Raw genomic sequence first — 19,621 nt, forward strand, 5'->3', positions numbered from 1 at the left:
CAGCATTTTGCTCACCGTGCATGGGAGGGGAATTTTATGCAACAGCTCATGCAATTACGCTAATCATGTTGGCCAGATTCAGACCCAAGCTGAGAATCTGAAGAAGATAATGGAGCAAGTTACCTGTCACGCTATCATATGTTATCAGGCAGGTACCATTCTATTATAGTAGACTTTGCCAACTGTGATGCTTGCTACCTAGGGCTAAGCATAAGCAAACATCTGAAGGTATTTCATATTCCAACGAATCTCTGCCCTCAGCATGTCACTCAAGACTGACAAAGGGGGTACCCCCAAACACATTGAAATCAGTAAGCCCTGCCCCCTGAAATAAATTCTTCCTAATAATATGCACAGCCTTCTAGAGAAGGGAACCATCCCAAATTTGATCATCCTCTGCCAACTCCATAATGATTGCTTCTAATACAGACTGGAGGAGGGTGGGGGCAGACAGTGGTGGCAGGGAGATCTAGACTCCCTCATTTTGGATTGAAGCTTCTCACCATGAAGGATTTTGCTGTCCATGGGTTTGTCCCCCCATGGATGCATGTAAATCCTCCCCCTCCAGCCCATTCAAATGAATCAAGGAGCCAGAGAATGCTGCAGGATGCTGGAAAATCATCAGAGGTTCATCATAACCACATTCCTCCCCAAAACCCAGCCCCGCTAATCCCAGCCCTTCCCTCCAAGATGCCTGAAGTGTATCCCAGCTCTAACCCATCTGGCACTGATGATGACCCCCACCCCCTAAACTTTCTCCCCCTCCATTTTATTTGGGGGGGTGAAGCTCAATTTCCCACTTGCCAGCAGCAGATCAAAAAAGTGGGGAGGGACCTCGTCTGTCACAGCCTATGTAGATTAACCTTTCAATTAGCTGCGATCAGGTCCTGTGTTTTAGCACCAGTCCTTGTAATCTGCGTCCATTTAGCATCGGGAAGGCTTTGGGGTGGATTATTTTTGGGGGGTTGTTTCAGTTAATAATCATAATTGTTTGTACTGGGGACGCTTCGCCCCCCCCCCCCCGCTTCCCTCCCAGCAGGGTCTGAGCGTTTGCCACCCGTCTTGGTGAGCCTGCTCCCTGCCCCCCAGCCTTTTTGTGTGTTATTTTGGAGTCAGAAGAGGAGCCCCACGGAGGAGGAGGGCGGCCAAGGTAGAGTCTCTCTCTTATTCGACAGACACATGGGCAGAGCTCGTCTTTTCCTCGCCTAGGGGGTTCCGCGAGGCCCCCGCGGCCGGTCCCCCCTCGCCGCCGGCCTGGGGCTGCGCGGGGGGAAGGGCTGGGGGCGGCGGTGTTGTTGTTGTGCTCCCGGCTCGGGCTCGGGCTGCAGCCGGGAGGGAGCGGGGGAGAAGCCGCGCTTGCTTCCAGGGGCTGCACATTCCGCAGGAGCCGCTGCCGCAGCTGCAGCCGCGCGCCCGGGCGGAGGAAGGAGGTCAGTGCGGGCCGAGGTCAGCCGAAGCCGGCGGGGGGAGAGCGGCCGGGGCGCGGGCGGGGTGTGTTTGGCCCCGGGCCCGGGGGGCCGGCTGCGGCCCCTCGCAGCCCCCTCCCCCTCGGCACCAGGCTGGGGACTTCTCCCCCCGCACTGGGGGCTGCTGCACGTGTGTGCAGGAGATGCGCCGCGCTCCCCGCGCATCCTGCAGCGGCGGCGGCGGGCGGGGGGCGGTGTGGCTGAGCCGAGGGGGAAGCTCGCGTGGCCCCGCCACCCTCGCTGGCGCCGCGCGGGGCGGGGGTGCGTGCGCGGAGCCGCTGCTACTGCCAGGCACCTTGGGAGGGGGACGCTGGGGCCTCCCGCCCGGGCGAGCGGCAGGAGCCGGAGCAGGCGCGTGAAGCTCAGCATTGAACGCGGTGTATTGGTGTGTGTGACGCGCCCGCCCGGGCGCACTGGTTCAGCGGCCGCCGCCGGCCTCGCCAGCGCTCACCCTCTCGAGCAAACTTCAGCGGCTGGAGCATGTGGGGCGGTGACGAGGAGGGAAGTCGGGTAGACTGACGGCTGCGGCGGCCAATAGAAGGGCGAGGGCGCGAGAATCCTCGCCCCCTGCTCGTACTCGGCCGCCAATCAGCAGAGGACAAGGCTGAGCTTGGGGCTGGCAGGGTCGAGGCGGGTGTTTGGCAGCGGCAGCGGCCAATGAAGGGCCGCGGCACCTCCCCTCTGACAGGTAGGCAGGGTTTTGCGTGGAGGGAAGGGGCGTGCCCCGTGATTGACACGCCCCGCCTTCCAATGGGGAAGCTGGCTGGTTGCTGGGCGGGGCGGGGCCCGGGTGGGCGGTTGATGGACACGCGCCCCTGTCCAATGAGCTGCGCGCGGCGTGCGCGGCGCGGCCCAATGCTGGGCGGCGGGGGCGGGGCGTGGGGAAGGTAAGGTTTTAATGAGCCTCCATTGGGCTGTAATCAGTGTCATGTCGGATTCACGTTAACTACAACAGGGCGAAACAAAATGGCGGCGGCTTAGGTGAGCCGAGCGGCGGCGGCAGCAGGGGGAGCAGCGGCGGGAGACGCGGCGGCAGAGGGGGAGCGGCGGCAGCTGCGGGGCAGAGCCGGCGGCGGCAACCTCAGCATCAGCCCGGCAGCAGGGGGAGCAGCTGCAGCACCTGGAGGTGGCTCCTCCCATCTCAGCCGCGGCCCCGCGGAGCGGTGAGTGGTACCCTGCGGGGGAGGGGACAGGCAGCCCGCAGCATCCCTCCGCGGGGCGCAGCCCGGCTCCTGCTGCCCGGGCCCCGGGCCGCCGGCTCCGTCCCAGCGCACCGTCCTGCAGCCCCGCGCGGGTGGTCGCTGCCCTGCCCCGAGGTGGCGCCCTTTAGCCCCAGGGTGGCCGAATGGCAAGAGTGAGCTCTGAGTGGAAACATCAAGCGTGACGTAAGCTGCCCCTTCCCCGTGAAGCCCCGGTCACGGGGGTCGGCGAGTGCTGACAACGGTCCCCTGGAAAACACTTTGTCTTAAAACCGCTGTCCCAAGGAAGGGGCTCCCCAGCCCATGCGCCTGCCCCGCTGCCATCGAGAACAGAGGTGCCACCTTGGCATCTGGGTTGGCAGCTTCTAGTCATTGCCACCATTGTGGCACTTTTTGCCGCCTAAATCGTTGTCCAGGGAGGCAGGTGGGAAGGGCCGACGGGTACTTCTGTGGCTGTCATGTTGTCACGGCGCTGCCGGTGGTGCTGGTTATGGTCACGTTGCTGCTTTTCAGCGCGTGATCTTGAATTGGCTAATGGGGCATTGCAGTGTGCGCGCACCTCCTCAGGTCTCAGGGTTAGGTTTACTGCTTTCCAAAAAACATAAATAAGCCCTCCGTCTGTTTCTGAACTTGCTACAGTGCCTCCTTTCTGCAGTTGGCCAAGGTTCCCATTTATTCACTTGCCAAATTAAGGGCATATGTAATGAATGGGGAAGAATAAAATCACTGGCTTCATGATCTGAATAATTTTCAAGAGTGTTTTATGCACTAAGAGTCCATATCTGGTTTGTCTGTCTTTGTGTGTGTGTGTTTTGAGCAAGAAGGAAACACTTCTCTTGAATCATTAAATGAGGAGGGGGGCGGTGGTAGGAAACTGAATTGAGTGGCTGCGTAATTCTAAATAATGAGCTAGATGAAAGGGGAGTTTATTTAATGCAATGGCAATTTTCTCTTCTTTCTGCACTCCTGCTGCAATCCTTACCTGACCCTGATGCTGCAGCAGAGAGCTGGCCTGCAGCTGCTCCTACTGCCTGTGTGAACAGAGCAGGTAGGAGGGAACTGAATGCAATTGTAGTTTGCAGGTCACCAGCAGGTTGCACAACTGGCTGTCTTCTGCTTCTGACTTTTTTTCCTCCCTCTATTACATTAAGATCAAATGTTTGAAAGTTTATTTGGGCATAATGCTTAAGGCAACCTGGGAGAATTTTTATGAGCTTTTCAAAACACGTTTCAATCAGACTCTTTATAAACTAGACTTTCTTCACTACAGGTTTTTCCCCCCTCTAAGCAAAAAAACCGTGTTTTTGAAAACTAGAAATGTTTCTGAATAATCCAGATACTCCTTTAGTCTAAAGGAAAATGTCATTACAGGATTATAAGATTAGTGACTACACTCAAGAATGACATGTTCAGTCAGTGTATTCTTTAATTGGCTTTGGCTCTACAGTAGATGTATTCTTACAGCATGTATATTTGATTTCATTCTAATCACCATGGTATGATTCTGCAATTCATGTATTTTGCCTCCCTTTTGACTTCTAATACTAGTTGAGCATTGAATAGGGCTGCCTTTTCTCCTACTGCAGTGCAAGGCACCATGTTTTCCAAAAGGCTTGTATGCTATATGTTTTATGCTAATGCCTACATATTAATACATGCCATCAAAAGTTTAATGATTTGGCTTTTAAAAGCCATGTGATTGAAACACTAACACTTTCAAATCCAGAATAAGTGAGTATTTGAGATACCAAAATCATGGTGATTTGCATCCGGTCACTTTCATTTTAAGATTTCCGTGGTGAAACTAACCCATATTTGGGGAAGGGAGTAGGTGCTGAAGTTTCATTAAAATTGCTTTGAATGGTAGTAATCTTTTTTGGAAGACCATGAATAAGGTATGTGGGAAAGACTGTAAACTAGTAGAAGACACTATTGTAATAAAATGAAGTTTGTGTACAGTTTTGTCCAGGTAGATACTTAAACATTGCAACTGTGATTTTTAACTGTGATGTCATAGACATTGTATGGTGCTAGAGAAGCAGTAGTTCCTACATTTAGAAATCCTTTTTTCACTTAAGTTGGAGGATCCTCTTTGCAGTTGTATGTCTTGCTTGAATGTGGGCTGGGTGAATTCATCTGAAAAAGTTGGGTTTTGGTTGGCTCTAGGCTAGGATCAACAATGGTCTCCACAGTGCTTCTGAATGCTGAAAGGTGTTGGATGGATGGATTTATTTATGTGATAACAGAATACTGAGCAGAACTGTGTTACTGGGAAAATGTTTGCTATTAACAGGTTATTATGTATATTATTTACAGTGGACACTTGGTTCATTGGCATGGTGCCTGGCTATCCTGCCCCAGTAAATGCGTTCCGACAAAGCAACTGGATAACAGAAATTCCTTATTTAAATAAATCAAAAGTTTGACAAGACAAGTGCTGCACTGTGTCCTGGAGCACGACAAACTTGGGCTCAGAAAGGTTGCTAAAGAAGGCAGACTTTAAGATGTCTTCTTTCTCCATAGAAAAACCCTTGCTATTTGCAGTCAAAAGGCTCCTGTGCTTCTACTGATACACTCTACTAGTGTTGATTTAGTAGGCGCTAGTATGCAGGAGAATGTATGACACAGAGGGAATTTAAAGTAAACAGGTAAAAATGTGACTCCGAATGTATACTGCTGTGAAAGTCTTGTAGCAGGCAGCAGGCTTTTAGCACTGGCCTTTTGCTTTATGCACACTTTTTTTTCTAGTCATTGGCCAATAAAAATTCCTATAACCCACAAGTTACAGTATTTATACTGAAATGCTTCATCAGTATCCTAGGAGCTTGGAACAGACCCTATACTGTATGTCCTGGAATTTAGTTGAAGTGATGTAGTTGTTTGTATGAAATTAACCTAATAGTGTAAATTTCAGTAAGCTTAAAAATCTGGTAAATCTATTTGAATCAGCAGTTACAGTTCAAAGGGCTTAACTGAGCACTGACTTTCCTCTCCATGAAAATTCATGGTAGTACCACATCATTTGTTTTTGTTTTGTTTTGTTTTTTAATTGAAAGTTAATGAGTTAAAAATCTCTAGTTATATTTGCCACTGAGCAGAATTCCTCAATTTTACCACAGGATGTTAACCATATAATATGGTCTCAGTGTGGGTTCCATTGGTATGGTATTTTGGTGGATTGTTTTCTTCCACGCTTAATTTCTGAGGCAGTGTCCAGAGTTAAGAATACCTCAAATAAAAGCATGGCCCCTTTTTTATTTGACAGTTCCCTTCCCGTATAAAAGTTTTTCAATAATGTATTTTGTGGTCTTCACTCTCTGTTCTTATCCGTGCTCAGTGAAGTACCAAAATAAGGCTGTTGGCCTAGCGTATGACTCCCAATAAGATTGCTAATATTTCTGTCCACATTGGAATATTAGCTTGTCAAAATCTATGTTACAACTCCCTGAAATATGTGAAACAGTCTTTACACAGTTGAGTTTGTGTGCTATTATGGGGCAGATTAGGTTTCAAGGTATTGTACTACCTTTCTACTACCCAGCCACTTAGGTCAGTAAGCTTCAGTGTCCAAGGCATTGCTGTGTCCAAACCCTACTCTGATATTTGGAATGAGTTTGTTTGTTTTTTAATTATTATCCTGGTAACCAGTTGAACTTCTTTCTAATTCCAGACGTTTAAGCGTTTAACTTTTTCAATCAAATTTAAAGGATGGCAAGTTCATTTTATGAATTTAACTCTTGTTCTTGGTTAGAACAGTTTACATTCACTAGTAACTAGCTGCTCTTTTATTATTAATTATGCTAGGTAGGTATAGTACTATATGAGACCTCATCCTAAAATTAAACCCAAAGGAAATAAGAAAAATGTGAATCTTAAAATAAGTCTATTTTGCAGTTGTTCTCTTCAGGATTAGAACATCTGAACTAGATGAGTATGATTATTGAAAACTGCAATTACTTTTTCTGGTTGTAAAGTAGTGTGCCATACTTTCAGTTGTGCTATAATTGGGAAAAAAAAATCTTTGACTAGATCTGATTGAAAATACTATTTTTACAGTACATATCTGTCTGTTTGCATTTGCCTTTTTGTTATGTGGAGCCTTAACCAAAACTTTTTTTTCTTCTTCTTTTTTTCTTTTTTTAATTTTTAGATTTTTCAGAACAATTGGAGAATCTTCCACTTACCAAGAGTACTGTTCGGTTGTTGAGCTGAGGAGTTCCATTCCATCTGGTATTATTTATAATTTATACTTCATGTTAGTGCTTTAATACAAGATAATCCTGTGGGTTTTTGTGGGGGTTTTTTTGGTTAAAGCAGTTGTATCGTATCTGGATCGCGTTCAAGCTGTTGGTCAACTTTTTAAAGAAAATTTATTTTGAAGATTGCTTTATAAGATGTGCTCATCTTAACAAGAACATAACAACTGATTCTTTTTCTTGTCTATGTATAGCTATTAGCATAACTTTCTGCGCCACAAAATGACCATATCCCAACCCCAAACTTGGAGGTCATTTAGTCAGGTACAATAAAGATATTTGTTACTGTCAGAAGGAAGTGACTATCTTGAGACAAATACCACTGATAGGTGAAGCATGGATGACTAAATTTTACATGCATACCATCCTACTAAAACAAGAGTTACAAATTTAATTGCATTACGCCTGTGAAAATTGATCATGTTTCTTCTTACTATTGAAGCTGTTCACCTTCTCTTGCAGACTTCTGTGTCTGTTGGCAGATAGGTCTGTGTTGGCCCTCTGTAAAAATACAAGTGTCTGTACATTCAGGGTGCATGGTTATCCCTCTACAGATGCTTTGGAAGAGTATAAGTAATAGTGTGGTGCTCGTTACAGTGCTGGTATCTCTGAATTTATATAATAAAAGCAGAGCTTCAGTTTAGTCCCTATTTGAAGGAATGAGCATGATATATTGAAAAACTATTTTATTAAAGGATTCTCTAGCAGGGTCAATGACTCCTTTGTTTTATCTATCAGTACAAAATCATAGTGTGTATGTATATGGTGCCATTTATTTTTTTCTGGTGGGTGTCATAATGTGGCCTGTACGATGTTCAGAGTTTCGGGAAACTTTTTAAAACTTCTTTGGTGATTCACAGAACTGAATTTTTCTAAGAACCAAGCAGTGGGTAAATGGTGTGAAGTGGGGTGTCAAAAACAAGGGCCCTGAATGTGAATGGAAATGTATGCAATCTGTGAATAACTTTTGTATGAGTAGAGTAATAGGTATGGCTGGAATTCTTAAACATGCATTACAAATAAAGTCCCATCTTCAAGGATAGTATGGGAAGCTGCACTTTATTGGAGCATGTTCATGTTTTAAAAAAAAAAAGACACTCAATACATTTTAATTTTTATTACTATTAATCTCTAGGCATTTCAGCATTAACTGTTTTTCCTCTTTTCTCTATCTTTAAAGCTCTGTAAGGATGTTCTGGTACCATCAGGAGTGCAGTCATTCTTGCCTTTCACATTGGTAAAGTAATAAGGAATTTCAGTCTGCAGATGTTTCTCTGCCTCTTCTGATTGCTTGAGGATGGATATTTATGAGACGCAACTAAACAGCACATGGGATCATCTGATTGCTTTCAAGTTGTGAATAACATCTGAAAGATTTGTTAGAAGGATAAGGAGGAACCTCTATGGGTAACTCTTGGCTGGAAACAATTACTGGTCAACCATGGTAAAACTTGCAAACCCACTTTATACAGAGTGGATTCTTGAAGCTATACAAAAGGTTAAAAAGCAAAAGCAAAGGCCATCTGAAGAGAGAATTTGTCATGCTGTGTGTGCTTCCCATGGATTGGATAAGAAGACTGTTTCCGAACAGTTGGAACTAAGTGTTCAAGATGGTTCTATTCTTAAAGTTACCAACAAAGGCCTTGCATCTTACAAGGACCCAGATAATCCTGGACGTTTTTCATCTGTTAAACCAGGCACTCTTCCTAAATCTGGTAAGGGATCTAGAGGAGCCTGTAATGAACTTCGTAATGTGGATTGGAATAAACTATTGAGAAGAGCAATTGAAGGGCTTCAAGAACCAAATGGCTCCTCACTGAAAAACATAGAAAAATATTTGAGAAGTCAAAATGACCTAGCTCATATTTTTAACAATCCTGCCTTTCAGCAGAGATTGAGGCTGGGGGCCAAACGTGCTGTAAATAATGGAAGGTTATTGAAGGAAGGACCTCAATATAGAGTGAATTATGGCAGTTTGGAAAGCAAAGGAACTCCAAAATATTCCAGTGGTTTCCCAGCTTCTCTCCCACCTGTCAGCCTCCTACCCCATGAAAAAGACCAGGTAAGTGTGAAAAATGGACACATCTGGAAATGTGAAAAAATAGATTAAGATAAATGACAGTTCTACTTTTTGTTTTGGTTTTACGTTACATGAAGCTCCTTGTTATAGCTTGGGATAATGTTTTCATTGTTCAGCATTAATCTGTATCATCTCTATAGTAGGAAAGGTGATATCTTCATTGCTGGATATGTTTTTTGTGAACTGTGTATTGCGCTGCTTGGTTCTTAGATAGGCAAGAGTACCTATGTGAAAGGTGTGTGTGCTGAAGTTTTGGAGATTCACATGTCTTTCCTGTCTGTTTTACTAGTTTGGTAAAGTGGTGATGTATTTCCAGTATCTTGAAACAATTTGGTACTATTGGACTATTATCATCTCTTGTTGGATGTAGTTTCACTTGCTATCTTCTAATAATTTGTTATCTTTTAAAATCATTAAGTAGTACTGGAACAGTAATAGTAAGTAGTAGGTCTCTTAATACATTTCTAACATAGTCTAAATACCTTTTATTTTAAAATTATTGTTATTCCAGTTCCTAATAATGAAGTACAAAGGCTAATTGTGACTACTAGTAATCAAGTTTAAAGAGGTTAGCTAAGTGTCTTGCTTCCTTTCCATCATGCACAGAATGCTTTGTGGTTCTAAGTGTTCCGAACACTTCATGATTTCCTATATATGCAGTTGAAGTTTTGAATAAATCAATGATTTTTAAGGAATGGGGTGGCAGAGGAGCAGCAGCAAGAGTTCTTGGTCATTCTGTGCTTGGAAGTGGTGGTGTGCTTTTTAAAATTTCAGTATAGTTCCTTCTACTCTGAATTCTGGTGTTTCTTTGTGCTTTAATTCTTTAGGTGGAACAGCGAGAGAGAGAGAGAGAAGAAATTCTGGAATGTTTTACCAACTTGCTAAAGATATGTTTAGTAGTACTCTCTTCTGACCTTGGGCAACCCAAATTTATATTTCCATTGTCTGTTTTGGGAGATATCACCAGTATCTTTATCTTTCTCATTGGTAGCCTTTGCTTTTGTTTTGCTTCGCATTGTTGTAGCCACTGCATGATGCAGAACCTATTAGCGTGTGCAGTTGATGGTGGAGTGAACTTGACTAGGGTCTTGAGTCTGCAAACATTTGTGTTCCTATGGTTATTTTTGTGAGAGTTTCCATTTATTTAAACGCAACCTCTTGCATGTATAAAGTGTGTGCACCTTTAGGCCTTAGACTTGAAATGGGAATTTATGAGAATTACTTGCCTAGTAATTATTGCTACCTCCATGCACTAAACATTTAATTACCCCAACAACTGGCAGCTTTATCACTACGAAGTGCCTTTCTTGGAATTCTTCAGTTACTTTGAAGTGAAAAATGTAATGAATTTACCAAGCAACAAGAACATACTAATATAACAGAGCTTGCTCTGTATGCTCTCTGGAAGACATCTCCATATAGTCTAGCATTTAGTGACTTGCATCCGTTGCTAAAACACGTCAAGTAGGATTATGATGTTGGGAAGTTGAGTCTTAACTGTAGCACTAAGAAATTCTGGTATGGCTTTAATTTGTCTGTCAAAACTTAATCAAACAAACTTTGTTTTCTGTCAGCTGTTACAACAACTGAGCTTTTGCTGTATATGACAAAGGTAACAGTATGTGGTGGGTGTCAAAACATATATGCCACCTGGTTTCTAGCTTCAATAAAGTACTTAAGGCCAAGATCATCAGCAGCTGGTGGAACTGTGGATTTCAGCAGAGTTTTTCAGACTTGTACCAGCTGAGGCTTTGGCCCCATGGTGCATATATGAGAAATTCTATCTTATAATTAAATATGGCAGTGTTCCTGTATGTAAAAACAAACATGCTCACTACCAATTTCATCACTGTTTTAAAACAATCAATCCTTTTAAACTCCTTAAACAGCTATCTTGTAATTGTTCATCTTGTGGAGGTGCTTATTTGATATTCACAGTGCTTCATTACTTAAGTAAACAGTTCAGCTCTGAAGGAAAATTGTTGTGCAGCTTCTTAACTGAAAGGAAAAACCATTCACAGTAAAAGAGAGGAGCCTAGCATGTGACACTGTTTCTTAATGTTTTACACAACCCAGCAAAATATAGGGGATTGGCAATAATTGGGTCATCTAGATCAATGGTTCTCAACCTTTTTGGTACCTGGACCCATTTGTAAACATCAGTGTCCAGTCCCAGCCCAGTGCCCCTCACTCCTGAGCCACTGCCCCCAATTCTGCCAGCCTGCAAGGGGAAACCCATGGTTTCCCATGATTTTTTTTCTTTTAAAGGAGAATAATTTTTTAAAGTTTGTTGATCCAGTTTTGAAATTTGTTTCTGATCCTTTCATATATTTTTGTGACCCATTTTTGGGTTGCGACCCATGGGTTGAGAAACACTGATCCAGAAGTTCACAAATTCATAGATTTGGTTTCTGATGCTGTGTGGGATTCTTATCCTTTGGACTGTAGAGCTATACTCTGGCTGATGTTGCCAGTTTGGTTGATCCATCACGGCCAAGGATTTCCTCCCCACTTTAATGGGAATGGAAGGAAAGGAGCAGAGTTACCGCTGCTTATGTGATCTTTGACTACCACATGGAGTTTCACTGAAAATCTGCATGGGTCCACAGGAGAGCATGTGTTCAAATGTCAGTTCAGCTTCCTTGAAATTGGACTGTAAGCTGCGTGGAGAAGTTTCCAAGGGTTCCTAATGATACGAGACTGGAAGCATTCAATGCAGGTACCTGTTTTTTGGTATCCTTTTGTTTCTTTCCATCTGCATGAGGAGGTGGAAGCACCTGGCTCACATACAGGATAAATTCTAATCAGAAGTCATTATTTACATCAGCCATATAGTCTGCCATCATGTGTGCAGTAATACATCAGCAACTGCACGCTCTGCAGGCTCTATTGGAAAATGTGACTGACTCTGCAAATTAAGCTTCCAAAGGGCATAAAATATTAATCATATTGAATACTGGGGTGTGTTTGAGCTGAGCAGTGCAGATGGATTATAATTTTAAAATATTTAATTGAATGGCTGTATTGGTGGAACAGACCAAATCTCAGCCTCTTAGGCTAGTAAGTGAATGGAAAATATACAAAGCAGGGTGATGACAATATCTAGCTCTCTGGGTCACGTTTTAAAAATAGACATCTTAAAAGAATGCTGTCAACTGAAAATAATAGTTCCTGGTAATTCCTAAAACAACTAGAGCAGAGATCAGAAGGTATAAATTCTGTGTCCCCTTTGGTTTGCTGAAGCATGTGGGCACTTTGGCCAGTCTGACTTGAAAGAGGTAATCTTGTTATAGATAGGGGTGCACCAACAGAGGTTTTTGGGGCCGATACCGATAGCCTATTTTTAAGGAGACTGATACCCATCTGATTTCTGATACGCAGCTCTTCACCTTGAAGAGCTGCATCCAGCTGGTAAGTCTGGTGTGGAAAGGGTGTGTGTGGGGGGCAGATAAGGGCCCCTGTGATGAGAGAGGGAATGGGGCTGGGGCAGTGTCAGGTGCTGAACAACCGGGGCAGGGAGGAATGTGGGACATGCCCTCCCAGACGAGCGGTGGGAGCCACCATTAGAGCACTGGATGAGGTGTGCGCAGTGGCGGGATCCACCTTTGTCCCATGCCCACTCCGGCCCCTGTTAAGCTGCCTTGTCCCTGCCCCACACCCTCCGTCACCATTGGGGGGCCTTGACCTTTCCCTTCCGTGCCCCTTCCCCTTCTACCACACCAGACTTATCAGCTGCACGCAGCACTCCACCTCTGCTCTTCACTGCCCATATATGTGCTGTGCTGTAGCTGTGTGCGCACACACACGGGCATTCATTGGACAAATTATTGGCTGCATTGGGCCGGTTTCCGGTACAGAAAATTGTTCTTTATATTGGTGGCGATCTGATGTAGGAGTGATGTATCAGTGCACCTGTACTTGTAGAGGATTTTTTCAGGTGCATACTGTCTTACCCATTGTTTTTATTTACCCCACTTTCCTCTTACTCCCTCCTCTAAAAAACAAAAAAACCCCACCCTGCAGGAAACTATTTGTCTATAGTAGGGGTATGAACAATGAGAAGAGGGAAAGTTGGGTCTGAACATGTTTGCTTAAGTTTATCTTGGGGGTGATCCAGCAGACAAATACAGTTATGCCTAAAGAAATGGAGCAGGATAGCTGAAAAATGGAAGCAGTTTTTTAAATATCAGAACGCGACTTAGGATACTCTATTGCATGATTTTTTATTTTTTTTTTTAAATTTAAATGGATCAACTTTAAAACATTAAATGTTCCCTTTTAAAATGTGTATTTTAAAACCATGTTTATTTCTGTATTAATTTTATGAATGTCTGTTGAATAAACATCTCAAATGATCTTGATGTACAATTTATATCTTTCTCATTATAACCTCATTGTTTAAACTGTTCGAAAATGAATGTAATATTGGTGCTCAGGTGAATATGCAGAGAAAGGTCCTAGAACTTGCAAAGTTTTATTAGAAAGGCCTTTTTTCAAAACAGGACACAGCATATGCATTGATCATCTGAAAGGGTTTAATCTTTCAGATTAAAGAGGTGTATGTCTACATATTAGTGGTTTTCAACCTTATTAGAATCAAGACACCCCTCTTAAGACTTAAGCCGTCCCTTAGAAAATGACCACTCTTAACTTTCCTTCATTTCTTGAATACTGAAAAATAATAGAGCAATTCTTCCACAACAGATCAGAATGCTTTTGACACTGGATTCCTACTTGAAATCTCTGGGTTTGTCTCATGAATAATATGTAGGTGTTTGTATACTTAATACTGCATGGCACCCTGCAGCACTCCTGAAAGGACCTTGTATACTCTAGGGTGCCATGGCACACTGGTTGAGAATCACTGGTCTAGAGGTTTGTGACAGATAATGGAACTGTAGCACACAGTTGTACCCATGGGCACGTCCTGTGTTCAGCTGGTCAAAATATTTCAAGCTTGAAATGGAAGATACTATGTCATTTGATATGTATTTATTTATCTTACGGCATTCTTAGGCCTCTTAAATGTCTGTAAATAATTCGACAGTTGCTATCTTTTAAGCAACTGAGTCCTGGCATGAAAACCTTTCTTTATGATTTTTCTTTTCCTTTCAGTTTGTCTTTATAAGTTGACCTTACTGCAAAAGCAAGCTGTTTTTGTTATATTTTGACCCCCCCTTCCTATTTAATTCTGTTTTCACTGGCCTACATAGACTTAGCTGGCTTTTTAAATTATAACTTGGCATGGGTCGAATTTCAATTTTCTGGGATTCTGCTTCTGCCAGGGCAGACATGGGGTGTTCCTCCTTCTGTCTGTCAGGCAGGGAGCCAATCTATAGAGAAGTCTTTGGCACCCAGTCTTCGTACTTTTTCTCCTCCTACATGCTCTGCTCCTCAGTTTCCTGGTTGTCTATAAGAAGACAACAGGAGGATGTTGCTTGAAGCTTCTTCTGCACCTTCTTTCTTCTGGCCTCCAGATATATCGGGGAGCAGAAGCAGATGAGTTGGATGGGAAGAAAGAGCTTCCCCCCCCCCAGCCCCCCATTCATTCCAAAATGAGGCCATCATGCCATGCCCGTTGTCTCCATTAGCTGTCCAGGACCTTCTGTTAGTCTGTAGAACCATACCTATATGTCCCTTGGTGGTAAACAGCCTGAACAACGTAACATAAGATTCTATTTTCTAGCAGTTGGTGCTTCTGCTTCTTTAGTCCAGCTTTGTCTGGGCTCTGGTATTATGGAGAGACTGCATGTCAGAAGACTTGTGACTAGAGGTGCACAGATGCATCGGTCCAGTTATTGGATTGGTACCGATTTTATAAAGAAAATTGATTGTCTCAGAAATTGGTTTGATTTGGCTGATAAATGCCTGTGTGCGTGCAGCCATGGCACAGTAAGTAGGCAGTGATGAGCACAGCCTGGCAGCTTGGAGAGCTGTGTGCAGCTGGTAAGTCTAATTTGGTGGAAGGGGAGGGGGGAAAGAAAGGGGCATGGGGGAGGCAGATCAAGGCCCATGCAGTTATGGAGGAGTGGGGCTGAGGTGAGTGCTAGCTAGCTGGGGCAGGGTGGAGGCAGGATGGAGCTGTGGCTTCTCGGGGGAGGGGGGGTGGAGCTCCTGCTGCGTGCTGCTAGTCTGGGAGCTGCTGGTCCAGTGCTCGCCTGGAAGGGGTGGGGGGTAGGCATGTGCCCCTGGATCTGTGCAGGGTGGGCTAAGGCTGTACCCCCCCCCAATGTCTTCCCAGATGAGCAACGGGAGCAGTGGTGGGAGCTGCCAGACCGGTGCATGAGTGCCAGACCAGCAGCTGTTAGACGAGTGGCGCGCAGTGGTAGGAGCTGCCTCCCCCCTTCCCCATGCCCCGCAGATGAGCCATGGCTCTCCTGCACCTGGCCTGCCCTGGCTGGGCAGTGCTTTTCCCAGCTCCACCCCCACTTCTCCCTCACCATGGGGGCCTTGATCTGCCTCCCCCCTCCCTTTCCACCACACCAGACTTACCAGCTGCATTCAGCTCTCCAAGCTGCTGGGCTGGTATTAGAAATCAGATGGGTATCAGCCTATATGCCTCCTTAAAAATTGGCTATTGGTATTGGCCCCAAAGATCTCTCTCGACGCACCCCTACTTGTGAGTCTCTTAAATTCAAAATTATTTGCATCTGTCCTAAAGTTTTGCTTGCGAAGATTTATCTCTTTATTTTGAGATGTCACAAAGATATACTGTTGCTGTTTCTACAGTGAGTTTGTCATGATTTGCATCTCTAAATGGTTTTGCAAGGGCTCCTGCCCATCACACCAAAGGATAGATGTAGATGGAGGGTTTGCTAAACATGGTCTTGTTTTGTGGCCTGGCTTTTATAGGTAATTTAGAGTTGGTAGTACACCTGAGATCTCAAGTTGAACTCATAGTTTCATAGTTGGTAGGGTCGGAAGGGACCCGAGCAGATCATCAAGTCTGACCCCCTGTCATGGCAGGAAAAAGTACTGGGGTCAAACGACCCCAGCAAGGTGTTTGTCTAACCTCCTCTTAAAGACCCCCAGGGTAGTAGCCAGCACCACTTCGCTTGGAAGTTGGTCCCAGGTCTTAGCCGCCCTGACTGTGAAGTAGCGCCTCCTGATGTCTAGTCTGAATCTACCCTCTGCCAGCTTGGGACTTATTTCTAGTCACTCCTGGTAATGCTCAGGGGAACAGGGACTCCCCCAATGCCTGCTGGTCCCCTCTGACTAGTTTGTAACAGGCCACTAGATCCCCCCTCAGCCTTCTCTTGTGGAGGCTGAACAGGTTCAGGTCCCTCAGCCTCTCCTGGTAGGGCCTGCCCCCTGCGGGTGGCCCTCTGAACCATCTCAATGCTGCCCACATCCCTCCTGAAGTGCGGCACCCAGAAATGGACGCAGTACTCCAACTGCAGCCTGACCAGTGCCGCATACAGGGGGAGGATCACCTCCTTGGACCTGCTTGAGATGCATCTGTGGATGTATGACAAGGTATGGTTGGCCTTCCTGACTGTGTCCCCACACTGTCGGCCCATGTTCATTTTGGCTTCAATAATGACTCCAAGATCCTTTTCTGCCTCTGCACTGTAGATATGCTGCTGGTTCTTCCTCGCCAGGTGCAGCACCTTGCGCTTGTCAATGTTTAAACCCATCCTGTTCTCATCTGCCCACCCCTGTAACCTGTCTAGGTCCAATTGCAGCCTATTCCTCCCTTCTAGCGTGCTCACATCCCCCCATATCTTAGTGTCATCAGCAAATTTGAATACAGTGCTTTTTACCCCCTCATTCAAGTAACTGATAAAGATGTTGAACAGTGTGGGTCCGAGGACCAAGCCCTGGGGGACCTCACTGCCCACATCCCTCCAGGTCGAAAATGACCCATCCACCACCACCCTCTGGGTGCGGCCCTCCAACCAGTTAGCAACCCATTGACACACAGTCAAATGCCAGTCCCCTAGTTTTTTAATGAGAATGGGGTGGGAGACAGTGTCGAAGGCCTTCCTGAAGTCCGGAAAGACTACGTCCACTGCTACCCCTGCGTTTAAGGCTTTTTGTGACCTGGTCATAGAAGGCCACCAGGTTGGTCTGACAGGACTTGCCTCTAATGAACCCATGTTGGTTGCCCCTAAGCATAATCTCCACTGCTGGCCCCTCGTGGACATTTCATGGATTTCATAGACATTAGGGCTGGAAGGGACCTCGGAAGATCATCGAGTCCAGCCCCCCGCCCAAAGGGCAGGACGTCAGCTGGGGTCATAGGATCCCAGCAAGATAAGCATCCAGTTTCATCTTGAAGGTGTTCAATGAAGGCGCTTGAACAACCTCCGGCGGCAGGCTGTTCCAGACCTTGGGGGCTCGGACAGTAAAGAAATTCTTCCTTATGTCCAGCCTGAAACGATCTTGTAGTAGTTTGTGACCATTTGTCCTCATCATCCCTTGGGGCTGTCTGGTGAACAAACGTTCCCCTAGATACTGGTGATCACCCCTGATAAACTTGTAGGTGGCCATCAGATCACCCCTGAGCCTGCGCTTTTCCAGGCTAAAGAGCCCCAGGGCTCTCAGCCTGTCATCGTAGGGTCTGCTTCCCTGACCCCTGATCATGTGCGTGGCTCTTCTCTGGACTCTCTCAAGCTTCTCCACATCCTTTTTGAATTGTGGAGCCCAAAACTGGACGCAGTACTCCAGCTGCGGCCTCACTAAGGCCGAGTACAGGGGGAGAATGACGTCCCGGGATTTGCTTGAGAAGCATCTATGGATGCAAGCCAGCATTTTGGTCGCTTTACTAGCCGCAGCATCGCGGACATGCACCAGGATAATTCTCTCAAAAAGCTTACCCAGGATTGAGGTAAGACTAACTGGCCTATAGTTTCCTAGGTCCTCCTTCCTCCCTTTTTTGAAAATGGGAACCATGTTGGCCCTTTTCCAGTCCTCTGGCACCACACCAGAGCACCATGAGTGCTTGTAAAGCCGTGCCAGGGGTCCCACAGTGACCTCTGCTAATTCACTCTGGTGTGGAGGTCATCAGGACCAGCTGATTTAAATACATCCAGTCCCTCCAGAAGTTCCCCGACTAGATCCTCACTGACTCTAGGCCTCCCCCGGGGACTGAGGGGGTCCCAGCGGACGGGCTGATCTGGTCCCCGCTCAGGAAGACAGAGGCAAAGAAATCGTTAAATAGGTTAGCCTTGTCATCTGGTGCGACAACCAGATTTCCTAGCGCGTCTTGCAGAGACCCGGTACATTCTTTTTGCCCCCTATGTATTTAAAAAAGTACTCAAGTTCCATCAACCAGATTAGAAGGGGAAAAAAAGGCAGAGACAGAGAACTGCAGACAGATGCAGGCAATGGGCAAACCTAACCTCTGTCCATTTTAAAAGGGGAGTGGGAGTGTGTATTAGGTGTTAGTATGCATGCTCCTGTAGTGATACAAGGTACCTAAATCATTAGCTCACTCTAAACAAAACAGGGCTAAAGTTGGGAGTGGTGTTACTACTTGTATCACTATCCTCCTGTAACAGGGGGTCCTTCTTGGGGCCAGTTTACCTTTGGCCCGCCCACCTGTTCTGGGCCAGCCGGCCACCTTCTTGCCCGCCCTGCCTTGATGTTAATTAATGATCTTAATAAGCGGGAGGCTGCCCATTTCTTGCCCCGATACCAGGGGGGCACTATCTGCACCTCCGTACCTCCCCTATGCCGCAGTCCATGCCTCGCAGATGGCATCCTCTGTCAACCTCACCGGCCCTACTCCGGGCCCCAGAATCCTACTATTTGAACCACACCTGGATCCCTTCACTCAGGTGGCCTACTCCACCTTCATTCTAGGCTGCATAGCTCCCTGAGCTGCTTCCCCCTTATGGGTGTGGTCCCCCGGGACCTTTGGCTACACTGGCTCTGGCCTCACCTCCAGGCCAGTCGGAACTCCAGGCTCTCAGTTCTGGGCATGCTTCACGGTGGGCCCTGGCCCTTTTGACCCTTCCGGTCCTGGCCCCAGCATTGACCAGTCGGGGGATGTCAAGACAGGTTTCTGAGTCTATGGCCCCACTCTCTTGCTGGGGTCCACCTTCCAGACCCTACAAGGGGGTAACCCGCCCGGTTGTGGGAGCTGGGGTTAAGGTGCCTTGACCCGCCTTTCACCGGGGTGGTAACTGGCTTGGCATTTCGTTGGGGCTCCCGTGCCACTGAGAGCCCCACCAGGCCACCCATTCCCAGCAGGGTGCACAGTTTTAGGTCATGCTCAGGACCAGGAGCCTCCTGACCATCCCCTACAGCTCCTCCCTTACCTCCAGAGTGTTCCATGATGGTGATGTTGCTGCGCCTGCAGCCAGCAGCAAAATGCCCTGTTTATATGGGCGGACAGAGCTCTAAAATGGTTGCCTTAATCGGTCACATGCTGGTTGTTTGGCTTCAGTCCTTAAAGTGGCAGGCACAAAACAGTGCCCTGCCACTCTATCTGAATCAATCAATGAAATAGAGGATTTAAAGATGGAGGCCTTGGGACTTATATAGAGACCAATGATGAAGGGACATCCTGGCATCCCTTGACCTTACAGATGTATGGAACCATCCTAGTTCAGCTGGCGTTCCTTAGATTCTCAACAGATTGCTGTACGTCAGAACGTTTCCATACTATTTGTA

The 19,621-nt window shown here is 46.2% G+C and overlaps 1 protein-coding gene across 6 annotated transcripts in view; it reads left to right on the forward strand.

Annotated features, from left to right (window-relative positions):
- Nucleotides 1-903: 903 nt before the first annotated feature.
- KAT6B (lysine acetyltransferase 6B) overlaps nt 904-19,621 on the forward strand; it is a 231,578-nt gene continuing 212,860 nt past the window's right edge. Inside the window, exons 1-4 of one of the 6 annotated variants that reach the window (XM_014601453.3) lie at nt 904-1,150; nt 2,422-2,629; nt 6,816-6,895; nt 8,102-8,983. In XM_014601453.3, the coding sequence (XP_014456939.1) occupies nt 8,363-8,983 (621 nt within the window). In that variant the 5' untranslated portion in view covers nt 904-1,150; nt 2,422-2,629; nt 6,816-6,895; nt 8,102-8,362. Of the gene's footprint in view, nt 1,151-1,348; nt 1,431-2,100; nt 2,155-2,372; nt 2,630-6,815; nt 6,896-8,101; nt 8,984-19,621 lie in introns of those variants that run through there. The other 5 variants (XM_019497179.2, XM_059729742.1, XM_059729743.1 and 2 more) reach the window with 5 other exon arrangements.

The sequence above is a fragment of the Alligator mississippiensis genome, chromosome 6 (assembly GCF_030867095.1).
Source record: "Alligator mississippiensis isolate rAllMis1 chromosome 6, rAllMis1, whole genome shotgun sequence".
Taxonomy (NCBI): Eukaryota; Metazoa; Chordata; order Crocodylia; family Alligatoridae; genus Alligator; species Alligator mississippiensis.